At 43.3% G+C, this 22,939-nt stretch overlaps 1 protein-coding gene and 1 long non-coding RNA gene across 6 annotated transcripts; one reads left to right on the forward strand and one right to left on the reverse strand.

Moving 5' to 3' along the window:
- Nucleotides 1–387: 387 nt before the first annotated feature.
- On the reverse strand, nucleotides 388–1,619 carry LOC139832717 (uncharacterized). The gene is made up of 2 exons (XM_071822536.1): nucleotides 813–1,619; nucleotides 388–711 (listed from the first exon to the last, which is right to left on the reverse strand). Exons 1-2 carry the CDS (start codon nucleotides 1,617–1,619, stop codon nucleotides 388–390), a joined length of 1,131 nt encoding a protein of 376 aa, XP_071678637.1.
- A 13,290-nt stretch (nucleotides 1,620–14,909) lies between these two features.
- On the forward strand, nucleotides 14,910–20,303 carry LOC127305311 (uncharacterized). Of its 5 annotated transcripts, none has more exons than XR_007853812.1 (7): nucleotides 14,910–15,377; nucleotides 15,481–15,630; nucleotides 16,451–16,609; nucleotides 16,716–16,757; nucleotides 17,425–18,438; nucleotides 18,520–19,215; nucleotides 19,372–20,303. It is a non-coding gene; the product is annotated as an uncharacterized lncRNA (long non-coding RNA). The 5 variants fall into 5 exon arrangements; XR_007853814.1 differs by having other exon boundaries at nucleotides 18,520–18,841; nucleotides 19,068–20,303; XR_007853813.1 differs by having other exon boundaries at nucleotides 17,425–18,142; nucleotides 18,355–18,438; nucleotides 18,520–20,303.
- Nucleotides 20,304–22,939: the final 2,636 nt, after the last annotated feature.

Genomic DNA, 22,939 nt, shown 5'->3' on the forward strand with positions numbered 1-22,939 from the left:
GAAACATCGGCATGAAAAAGAGAAAAGGTGTGGAAAAATAAAATAAGGAAAATATAGATGTCGACAGACTTACATCATCTAAGAGCAGAGTCGACGAACTGCCCAACCGAGGGCGTAATCAACAATCTTTTCAACCCTTGCCCTTTTTGGTGAAGGGACACGGGGCTTGATGGCGGAGTAGTGGTGACGACGTCTTGTTGAGGAGGCGACGTTTCTTCTCCTTCAACTAGCGTGTCCGAGGCAAGTACAAAGACGTGACGTGCTTGTTCGAGGAGCCACGTCGATGGCAGTACTTCTTCCTCCTCATCACCGATTGATCAAAAATCGGCGATAAAAAGCACGACAAGATAAATATTTCGAGTACAAAAATATAGCGAGATAGGTGACTTACGAGCTGATGAGGGATTCAACATAAGGATCGTAAGCTGCCTTCGGATTAGAAGGACCAGCTTTTTCAGCCTTAGAAGTGCCAGAATCCTCGGCATCATGCCTTTTCCTTTTGCTCTTCGGAGAAACAGCAGGAGGAGGAGATTGTGCTGATGTTGTATCTTCAGAGGCAGCATCCTTCTCAGTAGATCCCGCAGATTTTCGAGAATCTGCGGGTTCATTCACAAAAGAGGGGGTCTCCTGGTTGACATCATCGACAACGGCTCTTTCTTCGACCTCTCCATCCTCAGGAAGAGGAGGAAGGGAAGCCATAGTAGGATGATTCTACAAAGAAATAGTGACAAAAGAGAATAAGTGAGATACCACTGCAAATAAGATACGAGGAACAGTTCAAAACAAGATAAAACTTCGAGAAGAGAAAATACCTCGGGAAGAGGATTGGAAGCACTGTATGGTTCCACTCGACAGGAGGAGGGAATAGGATCCTTCTTGCCTAATCGAGAAATTCTTCGAACCAATTTTTCCAAGTCCTTTACAGAAAGATCACTGGAGATTCTGTTGGCGTCATTTTCACCAGAATACGTCCAAAGGGGATTTTTGCGAGCCTGAAGAGGCTGCACTCTAATCCTAAGGAAGTAGGCAGTAATTTGAACACCAGATAGCTCTTTGCCTCGAGTGTTTTGAAGATGACGGATACGAGCCATGAGCGCCTCTGTCGCTTTTTTCTCTTCTTCAGAAGCTTCGGCATCCCAGGAACGGCGACGCTGAATCCTGGCACTTCCGTCGAAAGGAACTATGTTGTGCTCCACAGAATTGGCGCTTTCTTCGTGGATGTAGAGCCACTTTTTGCGCCATCCTTGGACAGAATCAGGAAACTTGACGTCGAAATAATCGACATCAGTCCGAACACAGATAACAACGCCACCTATGTTATAAGTGACGTTGTGGGAGCCATTACGGCGGAGGCAGAAAATGCGCTTCCACAGAGCCCAATTGGGAGTAATTCCGAGGAAGCATTCGCAAAGTGTGATAAAAATAGAAATGTGAAGGATGGAATTGGGAGTCAACTGGTGCAGTTGAATCCCGTAAACAAAAAGAAGGCCGCGGAGGAAATCGTGGATTGGGGTTGAAAGGCCGCGGATCAGGTGATCAACAAAACTAACCCGATACTCCATTGGAGGCTTGGGGTAGCTTTCTTCGCTAGGAAAGCGGATGGCGTCCTCCTTCGTCATGAGGCCGAGCCTCTTCAGCGTGTTGATGTCTTGATTGGAGATTTTGGATCTCTCCCACTCAAAATCCTCGGCAGCCATCTTGGATTCCGGAGTGCTGTGGCGAGTGAGTCGCGTGCGCGGTGGCATCAAAGGCAATGGGCAGAGTAAGGTCTGTGAGTGCGGAAGCTTGGAAAGATTCGGGCGCAGGAGAAGTTTTGCGAAGGGGAACAGATGAGCGGCGCAAGCGAGGGGATGAACGGAGGTTGAAGAAAGGTTTATATAAGAATCGGGTGAAGCAACGTGCCGTTGGATGGAGAAATCGTGTGGTGAGGATGGATCTTCTAGACACAAGGGCAAAAGAGTATTTTTACTGAAATAGGCGTTACCGTACGTGCGCCAGAAAAAGCGGAGGACGTGTGTCCACTACTTGCACGACGTGTCAACGTGGTCGAAGCAATGGACCCACAGGGCAGAAAAATCACGACTATTCGAGAAGGATGAAGTAAATTTGATTAAGGGAAGTATGTCGACAAGAAAAACAAAAGAAAAGTGGCGACAGAAAGAATTATTCAATACTTCGGGAGCCTTTGGTCAAATACAAGTTTTTGCCCAAATGCTCGGGGGCTACTACAGAAAAAAGTAAATTTTCGAGTATGACAAATATAGAAATTGCGGGAGCCTACAACCAAGCACAAGTCCTTGGCTGTAGCCTCGGGGGCTACTCCCATCGGGAGCGCTGTTCGCGCACCCGAGAGATAAAAAAAAAAAAAAAAAAAAAGAGAGAAGAAGAAAGAGATCATATTGGGAAGTAATGAAAATATAGCGACAAGGTGGACTAAAATGTTGAGCCTACAACCAAGCACAAGTTCTTGGTTGTAGCCTCAAGTTACTCCCATCGGGAACGCTGTTCGCGTGCCCGATGAAATTAACAAAAATAGAAAAACAAGAGAGTATATTTCGAGTTATAATTAACTCTACATATACTCCCATCGGGAGAACAATATAAGTCATATGTGACTCGATAAAATGTGCCATTCCAACAGCCGGAAAAGCACTCGACAATATATTCTCAGAACGCCGAAGTTGCGATCAATTTCTGAATGCCGCAAATTTGCGAAGGTAAGACCCCAGATCCGTTCTGCTGGGCGTGGCATCGCCAAAGATCGCTCTGCTACTTTTATCCGTATCAACAGATACGAAGAAAAATCCTAACGGACGCGTTAGGTACCCGATAAATTTGATCGGGACTCGACAGAATGGTAAGACCTTAAGCGGCACTGTCGACGTTTACACCAGATCCGAGATCATGTCCGGGGACGTGATTTTGAAGTAGGTTTTTGCGGATTGCCACTAGAGCAGTTAACTAGTACCTGATCCGTCAGATGAACTAGCCCCAATTACCAGTATCCCTGTACAATATAGAGTTTTATGTGAAGAAATATAAAAGGTTAAAGCTTGCGAGTAAAAATAAACAATGGAGATTTTCCCTGACTCTACGATTCAAGCAAAATCTCGGGGGCTACTGACATAGGCATCCCAAATGGGCCTGCCGAAGATGGTACCCGGGGTTTACTGGAAGCCCAATACCCGAAGAATAAGAAGATTCGGGAGCCCAAGATTTACTAAGGAAAGATAGAGTTGTAATAGGAAGTGTTGTTTGTGATCTGGCGGGATGAGTTAGAAACCGTCCCGGACTATGTAAACTTGTATAGCACGAATCCCTCGGCTCCACCTCATATATAAGGGGGAGTCGAGGGACAAAGAATCGATCGAATCATTGTCTGCAAGCCCTAGTTTTCATAGTCGTCGAGTACTTTTCGGCTGAAACCTTCGAGATCTACTTGCCCTCTACTTCTAACTAAACCCTAGCCTATAATCCATAGGCATTGACAAGTCAATACCTTGTCACCTACCAACATAGGTAGCGTTTCATCCTCACATATTCTGACTAATTCTGCTAAAAATTCTGCTTTATGTGCGTCTTGGGCAGCCCCATAGACTGGCACAAGAATCCATTCAAATCCATCTCTTTTACACTTAATATGAAGCTTAACACAAAAATCTCCAGTACTCACTTTGAGCACTTCGAGTGTGTCAGAATTTATGCCTACCAAAATGCCTCCTGATCGACCATGAGGTGGTAAACAAAACCATGAAAAACTATAGCCTGCCGCTAATTGATTTAAAAAAGGAATAGAGAAATTAGACCTTCCAGTCTCCAATAAGGCTACAAAATCTAATTTGTGTTCCCTAATTGCCTCCTTTACAAACAAATGCTTAGCGGTATCTCCAAAACCACCTGGATTCCAATTCATGCCTTTTAGATTCTGCATCATGAAAATTGTTTTTTAATTCTTCTCCTAGTACTTTTCCGAATATTATTAATATCATAAGTTTTCCTTACTCTAGTCTTCTTTACCTTAACTACCGGGTTCAGATGTTCCAAATGATCATCCAAATCCAGTGGGATGCAATCATCCTCAACCATCTGGTCTTCTCTGCTATCCGCGCAATATAATACCTTCTGATGCGTCCAGGGTACGACCCGAGCTAACTCTAGGAAGTTGATCTGTTTTTTTAAATAGTAATGTGACAAATCCGGAGAATTCTTCAACTCCAAATCATTTGACCCATAATATGAAATGAAATCTCCACAAGGATAACCATTTGACTCGGAATACAAAATATCCAGAAGAATCTATATATTTATAAAATTAAACAAATATGAATAATTTTTTTTTTTTTGATTTGAGGGGGCAAGAGGCCAAATAAGAGAAACACTCATAAAAGCAGCTATACACTCAAGTACTTAGGTATAGATGCAAGTGGTCCAATATTAGGGCGCAAGAGAAGAACACATGCTTCTTAATTTTCATCCCTTTTTCACTAGGTTATCACACTAATCATCCAAAAAAAGTGTATCACAGTAATTACTTCTTTTACTAGGGTATCTTGTTAGAATACCCCACGCAACACAGGTACAGAACAAAATTCTTAATTTGGCCAAAATTTTGAGTTCCAAATATGCTGTAAATCTAGGATGACTGTTTGGTGGAGAACATCATCACCACCTCCTCTGACCATTATGCTGTTTTGGTGACAATAGCAAAGACAGGAAACCAGGGAGCAACCAATCCAGTACATTACTCGTTCAAGTTTGAAGCTGCATGGCTAAGAGCACCTGATTATATGCAAATGGTGGAAGAAAATTGGAAGGGGCATAAAGAGAACCCTCCCTCGTTGATTAATACTTGGACAACACTGAATAAGATGTCCACTGTCTGTCTTACAAAACTGGAGCAGACAGTCCTTTGGATCAGTTAAAAAGGAAATCAGAAAACTGGAAAAAAGGCTAACTACAATCCGGAAGAATTATGTGAACAATAGCAGATCCAAAGAAGAAAAGGAGATTGAAAGACGGTTGTGTGAGTTATTCGAAAGGGAGGAAATCACGGCTAGACAGCGTTCAAGAGTTGATTGGCTGTGCGAGGGTGATCGAAATACTTCCTTTTTCCAAGCCCGGGCCTCAGCAAGAAGAAGGAATAACAAAATAAAACATTTAAGGAGAGATGATGGGTCTTTTTGCGTGGATCCCGAGGGGATTAGGAGTATGGTACATGATTTCTACTCTAGCTTATTTACTTCTGAACCTTGTGCCTCCCTGGAGACTGTTTTTAATGCTGTACCATGCAAGGTATCACAAGAGATGAATGAGAAGTTGTGCAAGGAGTACACCAATGAGGAAATTAGGACGACATTATTTCAGATGGGACCGACAAAGGCTTCGGGGCCTGATGGATTTCCAACCTTATTTTATCAGAAACACTGGGATCTGATTGGAGAAGACGTTTTTTTCGAAATGGGGGTGAACCCCGGCTTCTGCATCATGACGATGCACACGGCCCTTTATTAAAAAAATAGTCCAAGACACAAATCGTTTACAAAACACGCATCAACGAAGATCGATACAATAACCAACCATCGAAAGAACCAGCATACTAAGACTATAAATCAACATAGCCTCCTAGTATGACGCCAACCAGCCTGGCACAAGATATCCTGAGCAACCGTCAGGAGCCGTATGCAGCCAGAAGCCATGGCATCCCGCAGCCCCTCCGGGGAAAGTAGTGCCCAGAGTTGGACCCAATGGGAGACCATATGAATAACCTGCAAAAAGTTAAAAGACCATTTTTTATTAAAAATTATATCATTTCTAATCCTCCAAATAGACCAACATAAAGCAGACACCCCAATCCGGATAAACGCCTTAGATTGTCTATCTACTCCATTTAACCAATTACCAAACATATTAGTAATATTGGTTGGAGGTGGAAGATCATAAGTGAAAGAAACCGTACGCCATACAAGTTTAGCTAGCGGACATTCAATAAACAAGTGTTGAATAGTCTCCTGCTCGCCACAGAAGACACATTTTGTACACCCATTCCAATGACGTTTCGCTAAATTATCCTTAGTTAACAACACATTATTACTCATGAACCACATAAAAATCTTAATCTGTAGCGGTATTTTCACCTTCCACAAATACTTTCTCAAGTAAGGAGTATGGTCACACATAATATCTTTATACATCGACTTGACAGAAAACAACCTATTAGTTGTTAGCTTCCAAACAAAACGATCATTCTCATCGTTCAAATACCAGGGTAAGGAGATTGGAGAAGACGTATGTGCTGCAGTAAAAGGTTTTCTTTTGGGATCAGAAATACCAGAAGGTTTCTCCGATTCGGTAATCGTCCTCATCCCAAAAGTTAGTAAACCTGATTTACTGTCTAATTTCCGGCCAATAAGTCTTTGTAATGTGATTTATAAAATAGCTTCCAAAGTTATTGCTAATCGTCTTAGGCTGTTCTTGCCGGAAATTATCTCGGAACAACAAACTGCCTTTGTGCCGGGTTGGCTAATCACTGATAACGTGCTTATTGCATACGAGTGCCTTCATACAATTCGAAAACAAAGGGCTAAGATGCCTTCCTTTGCCCTGAAAATTGACATGGTAAAAGCCTATGACAGGGTAGAGTGGTGTTACCTTAAAGGGGTTTTATTAAAGTTGGGCTTTCAGGCTGAATGGGTGAATATGGTCATGAGGTGTGTTACATCTGTAAAATATGCAGTCAAGGTAAATGGCGAATTAACTGACTCTTTCCTCCCAACAAGGGGCATTAGACAAGGTGACCCAATTAGCCCATATTTATTCTTATTGTGCGCTGAAGGTCTGTCTTGTCTAATGCAGCAAAAAGAAGTCGTTGGTGAATTGAAGGGTATTCGAAATGGCAGAAATGGCCCTCCCATCTCCCATCTCCTATTCGCTGATGACAGTGTGTTCTTTACAAGGGGAGACGATAAAAGCATCCATGCTCTTAATTCTGCCTTGCAGACTTACTGTGAGGCTTCAGGTCAGATGGTAAATCTTCAAAAATCTTCTATTTTCTTTAGTAAAAACGGTCATAAACAAGTTAAGGAAATGGTAAAACAAAAATTGGGGGTGCTGGATGAGACGCTTCAGACAACATACCTTGGCATGTCGACGTGGGTGGAACGTTCTCCAATGAGTAACTTCAACTTTCTCACTGGCCGGCTATGGAAACACCTTAATGGGTGGAGTGATCGTCCATTGTCAAGGGCTGGGAAAGAAACTCTATTAAAATCAGTGGCTCAAGCAATCCCCACATACGTAATGAGCTGCTTTCAAATACCTTTATCTATTTGCGAGAGAATGAGGAAAGCAATCTCCAATTTGTGGTGGGGAGTCGAGGATGGGAAGAAGAAATTGCATTGGAGATCATGGAAATGGCTATCATCACCAAAATATTTGGGAGGAATGGGCTTCCGTGACTTCGCCATGTTCAATCAGGCAATGCTTGCGAAACAAGGGTGACGGTTACTAACTGAACCGAACTCACTGTGTGCCTGGGTATTAAAATGACGCTACTTCCCCAATGGAGACTTCTGGACAGCCCAATGCCCAAGATCATCCTCATACACATGGAGAAGTATAATGCATGGTAAGAAGTTGCTTGACAAGGGAATTTTATGGAGAGTAGGAGATGGAAAATACATAAATATTCTAAGGGATCGTTGGATCCCGGAGGTAACACCTGGTACACTCCTTGCTTCTCCGTCCATAAATGATAATCAAACTGTCACTCTCTACTAAAAAGGAATGAACGACAATGGAATGAAACTGCAATCAGGAAGTCTTTTCCAGAGGAGGTTGCTAACAAAATTTTAAGCATCCCTCTCATTTTTGAATGCTGCGAGGATTTCCCTTCCTGGCCTTACTCCAAGACCGGGATTTACACTGTTAAGTCAGCATACAACCTGGCAAGAACATGCGAATTCTGGTTTGACCGTAGTTCTTCAGGCAAAGGCTCTTCATCATGTCAGAAGTCTACGGAGAAGGCATGGAAAACATTGTGGGCAATACAATGTCCAAATAAAATGAAAGTCGTGCTCTGGAGGATGGCTCATAATTGTCTCCCTACAGGAGCGCAACTACAGCTGCGGTCGATCCCCACAAGGTATGATTGTTACTTTTGCAATAGTGTGAACATGTTGAACATTGTCTTATGCAATGTCAATATGTAAAAAAGATATGGAAGGAATTGAAAAAATAATATGGAATTCAATTAAATCTAAAATGCTTTGTCAATGTTAGGCAGTGGCTACTTGACTGGATTACTGCAGCCTCTGGTTTTCATTCTACAGTTCTAGCAGTAGCTATTTGGCACATTTGGGAGAACAGAAACAATATCCGCAACGGTGAGGTACTTCCTCATCCTAATCGGATTGCGGGCAAAATCAAAGCTTATGTTGAGTTTATTACTTTGCATAATGTCAGTTCATCTATTTCCAACAGGCGTGAGACTTCGTCTTCAATCCAGAAATGGTCTCCGCCACCGGAAGGTGTTGTGCTGATGAATGTTGATGCTGCAACTTTTTCCCAATCAGGACAAGTTGGTTTTGGCGTCATTGCCCGCGATCATAAGGGGACAATGCTGGCAGCAAATCGGGGAGCTCTTGAGCATGTGCATACACCAGAAGTGGCTGAAGCCCTTGCAATGCGTCAGGCCTTAATCTTTGCTGGGAGTACCGGTTTTCAGAAGATACATGTCGCCTCGGATTGTCTTTCCCTGATAAACAAAGTAAATGACTCCGAGTTCAGTAGATCTGCTATAGGCGCCATTGTCTAGGAGATTAAATCTAGAGCTACAAAGTTTGTTTCATGTAGTTTCGTTCATGTAAAGCGGTGTTGTAATGCGGCAGCCCATGTTCTGGCAAAATCTGCAGAATATGATGTTGGTTCGTGCTGGTTCAATGAGGTACCTGCTATCATTAGGACCATTGTTTGTACTGAACAAATTATGAATGAATGAGAAGGGTGCTGCCCATTGTCTCAAAAAACTGAAAATAGATAGTTGCATCAGTAATATATCCGCATATTTGGACTACATTGAGAAGATCCAAGATACTTGAACCTTCCATGTAAAAGTGTCTTATTATTTTTTAGGGGAAAAATGTCTAATTCTTAATTCAGTTGAATAGACTCAAGGCGGCCTCGTAACCTCCTGTACTCGTTTGGATTGGAAGTGGTATCTCATTCCGTGTCACCCATGCGTTTTGTGGAAACGGGAATATATTAATATTGTAAAGATATCAATTACGTCTATTCTGCACCAATAAAATGTCTAACGACAAGATCATCTTTGAATTGGATTGTGCCACAGTGGTCAAAGATATGCCTTTGGGAAATGACTCATTGTCCCAGTTAAGAAGTATCTACGGTGACGCGTCCTCCATGCTGAAGAAATTTTCAGTTTGGAATTGTGTTTATGCTAATAGAGCTCAAAACATCGTTGCACATGAATGTGCAAGCTCGGTGCGAAAAATAGGTGTCGACTGTGTCTGGATTAGTTCTTTCCCAGACAATGTAACTAAAGCCATGGCTTTAGATTGTAATCGAACATCTGTTATATGATATAAAGCTCTTTCAGCCCTAAAAAAAAAAGTCTAACGAGACAAAGAAACAAAAAGCTTGCCACGGTAAACAATCATTCACAGTAGTAGCACACAAACCACCACCAAAGACATCACACGAAATCACATGGACTAAGGAAGAGGTTCTCAAAAAACGACGCCTCCAAAATAAAACGTTGCATAAGCACCATTGTCATCCAATCAACAAATCTTACATTGTGTTTGGATGTACACAATTTGATCATGGAATTGAATTGCACTGAAATTCCAAATCCAAGATGGAAAGGAAATGGTCTCCATTTCAATTCTGTTGTTTGGGTGTCATGCTATTTGTTCTTAGAATCAAAAGGCCAGAACCCGATTCTAACCATGTTTGGATGCGCAAACCGTGGAATCGAATTGGAAAGAAGCAGGGAGAGGGCACGAAGAGGTCGAGTTGGAGCCGGCCAGGGAGAGGCAACCTACCGCCGCCATCCACCACCCGCCGCTGTCCATCGCCCGCCCACCGATGTTCCCCTACCCGGCCAGGGAGAGGCCACCGCCCTCCGATGTTCCCCTAACGACCAGGGAGAGGCCACCGTCCGCCGCAACCGCCCACCGTTGTTCCCCTCCTATCACCGTTGTTCTAGGGTTAGGGGCCGGTTAGGACGAGGCTATGGAGAGGATTGGAAGAGGGGCGAGATGGGGAGAGGAGGACGCATAACAAGTGAGGGTGAGGTGTCTTACCGGAGCTGGAGCCGCCGCCGCCGGGTTGGCTTACCGAAGCCATCGTTGGCAGGTGGAGAAGGCCAAGCTCGAGAGTGTCGTGCTCTGTCGCGCGTTGACGAAGGGGCAAGCAATTCCACGCCTTCCGAGGTCTAGAGCTCGGAAACTATCATAGTGAAACGGTACGCGCACGGGGATGGCTCGAAATTTGCCCATTGTTTTCAGGCCTCAATTCTAAGGCCACCTAAACAGCCGAATTGGGCCTATTCGCTCCAAATTCCAATTGCGCGGGCAAATTCCGTGCATCAAAACGCAAAGTTAATGCAGCAAATACTGCATAAGCTATTTTTACATTTTTAATTTCAATAAATCTTTAAAACTTTTTTTAGGTTCTATTTACTTAGAAAAATCACTTTATTTAGTTTTTTAAGCCAAGAATATTTTTTGTAATCCCTGAACATTTTTTATCATGAATCTTTTTTGAATCGCGTGGAAGAATATTTTCCTTGTACATTAATATTTATTTTTTGGATACCTTGGACTTTTTGCACCGGTGATCTTTTTTGAATCTCTTAATCTTATTTCTTCAAAACGTGTGAAAGAATTTTTTTTTACCCCGTGAGCAATTTTTTTTTGAGATAATGCAAACATTTGGTGAATCAGTTAACATTTTTGATATATTGTACAAGTAATTTTTTAACCATGTGAACTTTCTTCCGAGCACCATGAACATTTTTTGAACCCGTCAATATTTTTTCGAAGTTTGTGAAACTTTATTTCAACGTGATGAAGATTTGTTTTTACCATGAACTAGTACGTTTTGAAATACCATGAAAAAATTCCACCGCGTGAAAAACAACTTCTTATTATAGAAACATAAAAAATAAAAATAAAAAATGAATACATAGAATAAAACTGGAAAAGTAAAAGGAAAAGAATAAAGAAAACACAAAAGGACAAAGGCAGAAATAAGCTGGAACTGGGCCAGGCGCCCAGGCCCATATGCTAGAATAGGCTTTACTCGGTGCTTTGTAATCTGAAAACATAATTTGTGGATGGAGTAAAACACCGGAAATCCTATACACCGACCAGGTCGGTGCCTACCAGGCACCGCACACCCTGGTCGGGTATTGGACCTGGCCCATTTTAACCTTTTGTTTCTTTTTTTTTCGTTTTTTGTTTTTGTTTCTGTTTTTGTTTTTTGTTTTTTCGGTTTTCTTTTTTGTTTCCTTTTGTTTTCTGTTTATTTTTATTTCTGTTCAAAACCGAAAAGTTCAAATTTGAAAATAGTTTAAATTCAAAAAACGTTCAAATTTGAAAAGTGTTCAAAACGAAAAATGTTCAAAGCTAAAAATTGTTCGTATCCAAAAAATGTTCATAATCGAAAAATGTTCAAATTTAAAATATGTTCATTTTCAAAAAATGTTCAAATTTTGGGAAAAAACCAATTTTTGAAAAAAGTTCATTCTAAAAAATGTTCAATCTAAAAAATATTCAAATTTTGAAAAAAAGATATGCTAAAAAATTATTTTTTCGAAAAAATTATATTAAAAAAGACAAAAAGATTAAACTTCCAGATTTACAAACGGATTCAAAAAATTCTTCTTTTTAAAAAAGGAAAATATGTAAACAGAAAATAAAAAAGAAATAGAATAAGGAAAATAGAAATGACCTTACCTGATGGGCCGGCCCACTAGACAACCGCCGGGTCGGGGGTGTGCGACACCGCGTCCGCACCGACCCGGTCGGTGTATAGGAGGCCCCGTAAAACACAGATACCCTGTTGCTCTCCGGTGCTTGCATTTCGCTCAAGGAAGTCTAAACATGGGCTAGGCCCATTTTCCGCTTCGCTCGCAGTGTTGAAACACACGACGTATAAAAGGCAAAATATATGCGCTAGAGCCAAGATTCGAACCTGGGTGACATTGGAATGAAACTACACCTGGGCAAAACTCGGGCCGGGCCGTGTTTCGGGCCAAGCCCGAAAAAGCCCGAAGCTAAAATGTCAAGCCCGAACCCGGCCCGGCCTGACTGTCAGGCCTATAAATTGAGCCCGAACCCAGCTTGAACTGGCAAAAGCCCGGCCCGGCCCAACAAACCCGGCCCGAACCTTGCCTAAATCGCAAAAATGATGTTTTTTTAATGTAACAGTACGTACTGTCTAATATATTTCGAAGCCCGACATCTAAAAACCACAGGAGAAAACATTGTCATCTTCTGCTCGATATGGTTTGCGTTAATCGGTTCAGCATTGCTTTTTTTTTTGGGTAACTTGTTTCTTTATTGTTTGTACTTATTATCCTTGCTTCTAATTTTAGATAGGATTTTTTCTTTCATATATGGTTCTTTCACATATTTTTTCTATTTTTCTTCTTTATCTTTCTTTCTTATATTATTTGCTACCCATGTTTTTTTTCTTTCTTCCTTCTTATATTCTTATTGTTTTTTCATATTTATTTTCATTTTTATGGTTTTAGTTGGATTTTTTTCATCTAGTTTTACCTGTTTTTTTATATGTCTCCAAAGGTGGTTTTGTTTCCTTTCATCTAAGTTTTTGTTTTATCATATCTAAATTTTTATTTCTTTGCGTCTCTATTTCCCTCTTTTAAGTTTTTCTTTTCATCTATCTAAGAAAAACTGCAGAGGGTTGAGCTGGTTCCCAATATTTTCCTCTAAACCCTAACTTCTTACATGAAACAAAATGAGTTGAGTACATTCCTTCACAAAAATGACTTGAATATATGTTATATAACCGGGTTTTCTCAAATAATAAGTATGAAAACACGGATCCCGACAAAGCTATGCAGGTTGTGGTCGCCATAGATAATGATTTGCCCAAGTAATGCAAAAAAAGAGGAAAACTTGGTTTATTTCATTTCAGTCTTTAAGATGCCTAAATGATTTGCCTCATGAAAGACAGAGATGTTAAAAAGAAGATACTATCATTTTCCAAAAAAAGAAGTATAGAAAAATAGAAATAAATCAAACTTCAAATGCTATTTAAGTATTTATGAGTAAAGTGGATTTTCACGGGCTAATCCAAACTGTCTCTGTCTTATTTCTGGTCATTTTATCGTGCATCTTACACATGAAACTAGAGGGCAACCGAGTTACTGGCCTAGCTGCAAATAATAATACTACCTCCATCCCAAGGAATAAGGCGCACGCGTATTCCAAGAAGAAGTTTGATCATAAAAATTGAACAACAAAATCTTGATTATATTATATGTAATTAGTATAGTTGGATTCATATTGAATAATACTTTCTAATGATGCTAATTTCATACAAATAATCTTTATATATTTGAAGTTATTCTCGGTCAAATGAGAAGCATGTAAAACGAGGGCGTCTTATTCCTTGAATCGGAGGTAGTATGTCCGAAGAATTTGAGAAAGTGGTAATATCGTGTCCTGACGATGAACTGCTTGGAGATTCGTTGCAGCCTAAACAGCAACAGATCAATATTGACCGTCCTCTGCAAATGTCGATTGATGAGCTGCTCAAAGTGCTAAAAGGAGCCAATGCCGCGGGAAGGATTTTTCATCCTAAGTCAGAGGATCTCGTTCCATGCCACGCCGGTGCTCCTTGTCCCCTCCGGTGACGGGCTGCTGGCGGCAATAGCTCTAAACAGCCTTGAGAACATGGCAACCACCAATCATCAACTCAACGGCTCCACTGAGAAGAGACAACATGATTCGCGTACCTGGTTGTTGCTCATAACGTCACTGGCAGCCACAGTCACTTTCACGGCGGGGCTCACCCCACTCGGTGGTTTCTGGGCCGCCGACGACAAGGCCAACAGGTATGTCGCCGGTACCTCAGTTATGCGTGACAAATTTCCGGTGAGGTACCGCGTATTTCAAGTAAGCAACGCAATGGCCTTCTTCAACTCTTTGATGATCATAGGAACGCTCGCTGCAAACAGGCGGATCAATGATTTTAGAAGGAGGGCTTTCCCATTTCTGGTAGCTTCTTGTTTTCTGATGTTGGGGACTAGCTTCCACTAAATGGCTCGCTACGCTGACGGCTGGAAACTCCCGGTGTAGCTATATTGGGCCGTCGGTGTAGACTACGTCGAGGGCGCGTACCTCTCGGTATAGCTCCTAGGAAAAGATCCGCATCGGCAGAGTCACGTGTGCCATCCGGAAAGATCCGCATCAGCGTAGACCTGCCCTCGGCGTAGCTGTGATACGCCGACGGTGGTCGTTGCTGCCTACTCGACAATACTTCGGAGGAGGGATCCACTAGTAGAAAACATGCCTTTCGTCGGGTCTCTTTAGTTCCGGCCGTACTCTAGGCCGGGAGTAAATGCCTGGCCACGTCGGTCTGAATCCGCCCATCCCTACGACACCTTTTGATCCCGGTTCGATAGAAACCTGTTGTCCTGGTTTGAGACACAAACCGGGACTAAAAGGGTCCGCGGCCCGCTGCGGCCAGGTGCTCTGAACAAATCTTGTTTGAATGTACAATGTTTGGAATTGAAAGTTTTTTTAACTTCATGAACAATATAATCTCTGTAATATGAATGAAAATACACCTGTAAATTGAACAGTATAACCTCTGTAATATGCGGATTACTGCGTGAGGCCGGGGCGGAGCAGCGAACGGGCTAGCCAGGTGTGAGCGTTCGTGTGGGCGTGACGGTGAGGGGTAGTGCGGGCGAGCGAGGATGAGGGGCGTCTGGTGGTTGTCCCTGGCGGCGCACGGCGGAGCGAGCGGTTGGAGCGACCGAAGGTCAGGCGGCGCGGGCGCATGGTGCTGCACGGAGGTGGGCCCGGTGGTGGATGCGCGCATGGTGCCCAGTTGTGCGCCGCCTCTCCCCCGGGTTGAAGCCGGCACCTCCTCGGCGTCCGCCTGCCCGGTACGGATCCGCTCGTTCTCTCAACCTCCCGTCTCAGCTCCTCTCTCTCAGGCAGCAGCAGATACGGGCATACGGCGGTCGCGTCGACAACGGGTCCGACGGGGAGCGCTCGCCGAGCGACGACGGTGCTTGGACCCGGCAACAGCGATGGCCGGCAGCGCGCCCCGAGCGACGGAGGTGACTGGACGCGGCCGAGAAGCAGCAAGGAGATGCGGTCAGGCGGCAGCATGGCGTTTGCTTCTCTCTCTCTCTCGTGCCTCTGATTTGGTGAGGAAGCCCTTCCACCCACACTGACATATGCATTGTTTTCTTCACAGTTGCAGTAGCGCAAGCCATGCCCTGGATTGGGCATTGCTGTTTTGACGCCAAGAGATGACATTGCTTGCTGATGAGGCGAGCAGCCAACTTGTTTGTGAGATACGACAACACACCTTGACTTGATTCGAGCTCACCAGCATGCAAATGTGGTATGAGGCGATTTCCAATTTCTCTGAGTTTCTCTTCAGTATGTACAGAAAGGATTCAGCCTCTTATATATATACTTAATGTGGATCTTTATTTCATGTACATATATAGTAACAAAAACACACTACCGAGGTCTTGGTTGCTTATAATGGTTGACAATGAATAGCAATGAGGTTTAAGTGAGAGTGAATCTCTCCTTGAACAGATTGAAAGCGTTTCATTCTTTCTTTATACTTGGTAGTACATATATGTAATATGTGAATATTTCTTTACTTCCTGTGAAAACTACGGGGCACGTTATCAGTTAGTGGCTCAATATGGTGTTAAGCTTCTTAGGAAATCCATACCCTCATGCGCCCGCCAGCCTTCCTCCTCGGTTCAGGCTTTAAGTTTGCACTCGATTGCAGCCTGCACAAATCACTCAGCTGTACTATTTCTATAGAAGCTGGCAATGTATGGTACTTAATTAATTTTGTTCCCATTACTTCCTGTTTACGGCGATAAAATTGACAGAGCCATGAAATACTGATTTCCAGCATTAAGATTTTCAACATAATTTTTAATCTGATTACCATCATTAAAATGCAGGACTGGTTATTATTTAGTTCCTTGTACATGAATTACTCTGAAACAGTATAATTCACTAATTAACTTTTAGTTGTTCAAAACCTGAACCATACAGAGAATAGCATTATTAACCAAATACATAGTAATTTTCTTGCGCTTATACCATTCATACTGCCATGTATTGGATGCTGCAGTTTCTTACTGTATTTTGTCTGCCACTGAAATTCTATGATGAGGATACATACATAATTTCAGTTTCTAGGTTCGCACATTTCTGTGATTAGAGAGGATACATACTTGTTGGGCAGCAGGCTCTTATCAGAGGCGGTGGTGGAAAATCCTAGCGCGTGGGGTTGCATGGGCTGGTGCAGCTGTAGCAGCTGTAGCTGGTGGACGGAGTGGCTGCGCTACCTGGTAAATCTTTTTCCCAAACCTTGCCGCCGCCTCCCTCTGTTCTCTGCATCCAACACTCTGATTTTCAATTGCTAACTGATGTTTTTTGTAAACACGATGTGGGCAGGTCTGAGGTAGAAGAGAAGAAGGAAGTATCAAGAAGGCAAAGGTAGAAGAGGATGGTTGAAATGTAATGTTTATTAATCATCCATGTTTTACAATGTGGTCCACATGCTCTGGTCCATGGTGTGAATATATATGGAGCTAGGCCAAGATTTAGATAGTGTTGTCTTTATACCGCAGTCCACATATTCTGGTCTGTGGTGAGAACATATATGGAGCCAGGCAAAGATTCTTGTATTGATGTCTAGGTAACGGTGGTACATCTAACTGATAAGTATGATATGATTGCATGGTCCCATGGTTGCACTACTGAACTATCTTTGAATATCATGTATCTCAAATTTGACTTAAGGTAGTATACGGTATCACAAGGAATATTGTTGCCATAACATTCTGCACTGCATTATTTTCTGTAGTGTATATGTTAATGAAAGTTGGGTTTGTGCCTTCAATTTTCTTTCCTTCTTCATATTCAAATAGGTTTCAAATGTTTCTTTCTTAGCTGTAATTAAGGTCCACTATATTGTGGGATGATGTTTCCCTTTTTCTTACCTATGTTTAAATAGGCTTAGCCTTCTATGACATATATTCTCTTCCTTTTTTAGTAGGGGAGCTTTTTTCTAATATATCTTATGTTGTGTTATTGACTTATTGTATAAGTATAACTACTACTACAATGGATGTTAATGGCTCAACCATTTACTACCTTGCAGCCGATGGTTCCACTTTTCAAACTAAAGATTCGTCATTGGCTAGCTAAGAACTGGCTGCATCCTGAGCTGGTGACCAGTGTTTCACCCGTCGCCTGATGGCTAGCAGGCCATCATTCATGGTAGTTTGCATCTCCCCATTTAAATATCATTGACATATGGTGGTTGCTGTTGCATACTGAAACTAGGACCCTAATTTTTTGTGTGTTCTCCCTGATTATGTTAATCAGGTCATGTTTGCTCTGTTGGCAATATTTTTAGTACCCGTGCTCACATTTAAATATCATCTCTATTTTTTTCTGTCCAAATGAACTTAGTGTGGTATGCTATCTTGTGTTAACCCGTGTTGTCTAGCAGATCTGACATTCATGGAAAAAGTTCAGGTTTTGTGTAGATGGTTTGGTGGAACAATGGAATATTAAGTTGTGTAGGCTAGCACTTTTTTGGAATTAATTTTTTTTTTTGAGAAACACAGTACAAACACAGACGCTCACAAACACGCGCTTACTCTCACCCCTATGAACGCACACACTTCCGGAAGACTGAGCCGGTGGATCGGATCTTGAAATTGACGAAGTCATCACGGGCGCCTCGCTGTTGATGGGAACGTCGCCTCCCACTGAAAGAATATTCCGCCTTTATGAGATACACATATGTCAAACCTGGGGTTTGAACTCTGGTGGGCTGGGGTACAACCACCCTCCTAACCACCCAACCTCAGGTTGGTTCTCTTTTTCGGAATTAAATAATGGGTGAACCTCTCTGCCTTTTACTCTAGGTGTGCTGTTGGAAGCTGGTCATGATGGCTACTGAAAGTCTGATAGAGTGGAGAATAAAAAGGCTGAAAACACCATTGATAATGTAGTAATAGAAGACTTGAAGGTGCCTCTCGCGATCATTTGCTGAATCCTTGAATGGTATATTTATCTCCAGGCTGCTTTGATTGCTTTAGCTGCTCATGCTTCTGGCCCGACTGAGGACGAAAGACTGAGTTTTTTGGCTTCTCCTGCTGGAAAGGTTACTTCTATTTGAAAACCTATGTTGTAGTGTTTTTACCTGGTAGATATTATTCGCTGAAGGTTACACTTCTATGTCCAGGATGAGTATGCTCAATGGATTGTAGCTATCCAGCGGAGCCTTATTGAAATTATGTCTTCATTCCCTGCAGCTAAACCTCCTTTGGGAGTATTCTTTGCAACGGTTGCTCCTCGTCTACAGCCACGATTCTACTCCATATCATCATCTCCAAAGTATGCCTGTGTACTTAATTAATCTTCCATTTATTACCCATTATAGAAGATTCACCAGTAAGGTTGTAAAGCTCTCATTTTGTGGGGTAAATATATGTATGCACGATGCTTAAATTCTTCGACCCATGGCGCTGCTCACAAGGTTGTGGCTACAGGGGATGCCAAGAGAGGTAACTTGGCGATTTTTTCTACTAATTGAGCAGTGCACAGATGATAAAGGGACGTAGATAGAGACCCTCTATTTGTTTTCTATTCATGAGCATGGTTTGGGCTAATTATATAGTAACACAAGGACTTTGGATTGCTGTTATAGCCACCCTGTCCTCTTGCTATGACCTGGTGAATCTTTTTTCCCCTACCCATAAGCTCCCAACTGATTAAAATCTACTTGGCCAGGTTTCTGCTCTATTCGAGTGGGGAGATTGACTAGAGCAAAAGTATTACTTATAAGAACCATTTTCTTGTTGTTTCACTACGATTATTGGTTCCCTTATTTTTAAAATACTTGAGTGTGGCCATAGATCCAGAAAGCATCCATTACCAGGTATGAATGCTGAATTTTAGTTCAAGACATCACTAAGTTATCAGATTCTTCTAAATCCAGTTTCTATAATCTCTCTGGCCTTTGAGGATGGATGTGGCCATCGATCCAGAAAGCATCCTTATTTATTGCTCAACACCGAGTCAAACTATTTTGCAGGCTAAGTACATGAGCTCCCGCCTCTCCTCGCCTCTCAGCTGCCGGCGGTGGAGGTCTGGCTCTCGGCTACGGCGGGACCCAGACGTGTGCGGTGTCTCCGGACTACGCGATCTACGCTTGGTGTCTTTGGCGGAAGCCTTAGCCGGCCTGGGATGGTCGCCAGCATGGGGGCGCGACCTGAATAAAGGCGGGGGTCCTAGGATTTCAATTTGCGTCAAGATGATGATCTGCTAGAGCTATGTCCCCTTTGATCTGGCTAGAGTGACGGGTTTCGGGAGGCGCCGCGGCGATCTTCCATGGGCGATTCACGCCTGGAGACTGCTGGATCGGGTGGGACTCGGTCGTGCGTACCTCTGTTTTACTCTGGCCGTTTGGTTTCAGAGAGAGCGCTTCGAAGCTCTGCTGGCCGTTAATATCATGGGGCATATTTTCGTTCCATGGTGCTGGCAAAGAATGTCCCGAAGGCTGAGATCTGAGGACTAGCAATGGAGGTTCCAGTCTTTGGAGTGAGGAGGAGTTGGTTTGGTGTTTCATGACTTGGAGTAGCGACATGCAAGTGGGGCGATTGCATAGGAGAAGACCAGAGTCTTACCTTTCAGGGTGGAAATCCAAGGTCTGGCCTTAATTGGTTGTGCCTAGCAATGACTTTGTTGAAGACATTTGTTTTGAAAGTGAGGATCTTCTTCAGGCTGAAAATCCAGATCTTTGATCGGGCGACGATAGCGCTTGTGCACTGTTCTCTTCTTGGAGACGCCGCTTCTGAAGAAGTTGTATTTATGGTGCTATCTTGATGGTGCGTAGTGGGATTTTTTTTCCGTAATTCTTCTTCTTTTTTGGTTGTGTGCTTCTATAAGGCTGCTAGAGTAATGCGTTGTGGCATAGGTTGAACGTAATTGGTATCTCCGATATTAATATATGCTCTTTGTCGAAAACATGAGCTCCCGCATTTCTTTTGCTGTGCATCTGAGTAGAATGCATCAGGTCTACTTCCGTGGTAACAAGATCAAGCTACTTTTGATGCGGATGACACTGGCATGTTTGGGGCATCAAGCGTGTTAAATTCAAGCTGGTCATCTGACCGATGAATGAAATAGTATTACTGTAGTTGTAAGATCGATTCGCTGAGTGAACCTTGGCGATATTTTTGTACAAAGCTTCTCGGTTTCCTATTGCCAATGTTTCGTAATATATTGCTATGAACTACTCCTAACCACCTATGTGGAGATCCATGCTATGGCGCTCGACGTGTATGCTCTACGCGAGACTATTTTTTCCTTCTTTTTTTAGCTTCATGCATGCTTTGTGGCAGTTTGAAAATGGTTGATCGCGCTTGCCGCACCATATGATTTGATTAGAACTTCAGTATTATGGTCCTCGGTTCTTCCTTGAAAAATACTTATATGAGCTACTGTTTGGATTATGCCTTGGCATTGGAATTGTCATATCTTACTGCATCGCCTTGATTGAATGGTGTGTCTACAATTATATTAAAACTGTCAAATTTCAAGCTAATTCTTAATACTAAGAGCTAAAACATATAGCTTAATTTTTTCCTTGATTCCAAGCTAATTCTTAATACAAAAATGAGCTAAAACTTATAGCTTAAATTCTGCCTTGATTCTGCCATTTGCGCAATGAGTCATCTAGTGCAACTAGCTAACAATGAACTAGCCTGCATGTACCATTTCAAGAGAGCTCATTTCCCCCTTCCTCAGTAGCTGAGAGCTCCTTCGAGGGCACCGGGCCGACCTGAAGCCGATCTCGCCGGCGACGCCGGTGGAGATGGGTGGAGGGGAGGCGCCGGAGTATATAGCTTAGGTAGGGTTAGCGACAGTTTGTCGGTAGGGGGCTTGATGCCCGGTAGTGGAGGCGGAGGAGGAGATCTGGCCGCCTGCATCTCGCCTGTTGTAGGGTCCTTCTTCTACCTTCTTCTTCTCCGGCGGTCGGAGGGGAGAGGGAAGCAGGGGGCTGACGCTTCCTTCAATAATAAAGCGGCGGTGTACCACCTGTTGTAGCGCGGAAGCGGTGGGCGGCGTATTTTCCTGGCCAGCCTTGGAGGCGGGAGGGGGGGGGGGGGGGACGCGCGCACATCAGAGAACAACGTCGTCGTCGAGCTCCTGGCCGGCCGTTGAGGCGAGGAGGAGCACAGCCACGGTGTCACCACTTCATCTGCTTCCAGGAGGTCTTGTTTGCGCTGGATTCGCTCGGTGTTGAGAAGTCATCTTCTCTGCTTCTCCCTGGCCTGCCGTGGTGGCGAGGAGGGAGTTGCTGCAGGTGTTGCGCCTCATGCCTGCAGAAGCCAGCCTCTGCCCAAGAGGTGCTATGAAGCTGCGACTGCGCCAGAGAGCCTCCATGCTCTCCTTTCAGGAGTTCTTCAGCAGAGGACTGAAGCCGGTGGCTTCCACCGCCTTGCCTCTGCATCTTATGGTCGAAAGGCAACCCTCCTCATCCTCTACTTTCCGGAGACCAAGAAGTCCAAGGGGATCTACCGCTCCTGCCACGACGCCGGACCAAGTGGTTCGTCCCCGGCACCGGTGTCCGTTCTGCGGCGGAGCACATCGACGGCGAGCTCCATCAGATGCGGTGTAGAGCTTGGAGGACATGATTGCTTTTTCCATATTTTTCTTGGGGTCCTTTCTGTAAAAGCTCTATCCTTATCCAGAATCCCCCTGATCTGTAGGGACTTTTCTGTAATATGTAATCACCGCTTCGTTAATACAAGCAGCTTCTATCTCTGTTCAAAAAAAAAGAAAAAAACTAGCCTGCCTGTACACAAATGGACACCGGACACGCCTACATATGCGTATAGTGCCGCAGCTACTACTACCAGCATAACTCATACTTAATCAGCTAAATTTAGTACTCCGTACTAATTACAAGATTAGTTGTAACACCGTAGTTGGACTGAGTGGTTACAGAGATTGAGTGGTCGACGGGGTGGGGGATCGCGGTGTTTTGTGGAAATTTGCTTTGCCGCGCGTATGTGTAGATGGCGTCAACGGTCAGCCGCCAAGGAGCATTTCCACCCCGTATCATGGTAGTTGAAGCTTCTTCGGTTGTGGTAAGCCTGACTCTGACATACCGTTTGCAACATCCCATACCAGGCCACCACACACACGACTATCAGTTCTAGAGGACGTTGTCCTTCGGTGCGAGGCTCTCCACTAGTTCTATTGTTTTGTATTACTAGGACAATGCCCACGCGATACGGCCGAAGAGCGAACAAAGTTGCTTATCATGTATTCAACGCTACTTCCACATTAATTAAGTAAGACCTCAGTACTTTTCAAAATCTGAAGACAAATAGTGTGCCCTAGTTGCATGATAGTCCAAGGACGGCATGTATAAAAATTATGAAAAATGAGAAATATGCAGTCCTCTCTCATGCTACTTGAGACATGAAATTAGTAAAGGAAATTGCCAAACATGTACATGAAAATATTTTAAAGATCAGGAAATATGAGAAATATACTATCGCTTGGAGATGACTTAAAAAAAAAGTGTTACCTGCTATGATGCAGGGATACGGCATAGAAGTGCTGTATGAGTAATGCTACACATATGCGCA

The sequence above is a fragment of the Lolium perenne genome, chromosome 6 (assembly GCF_019359855.2).
Source record: "Lolium perenne isolate Kyuss_39 chromosome 6, Kyuss_2.0, whole genome shotgun sequence".
NCBI lineage: Eukaryota > Viridiplantae > Streptophyta > Magnoliopsida > Poales > Poaceae > Lolium > Lolium perenne.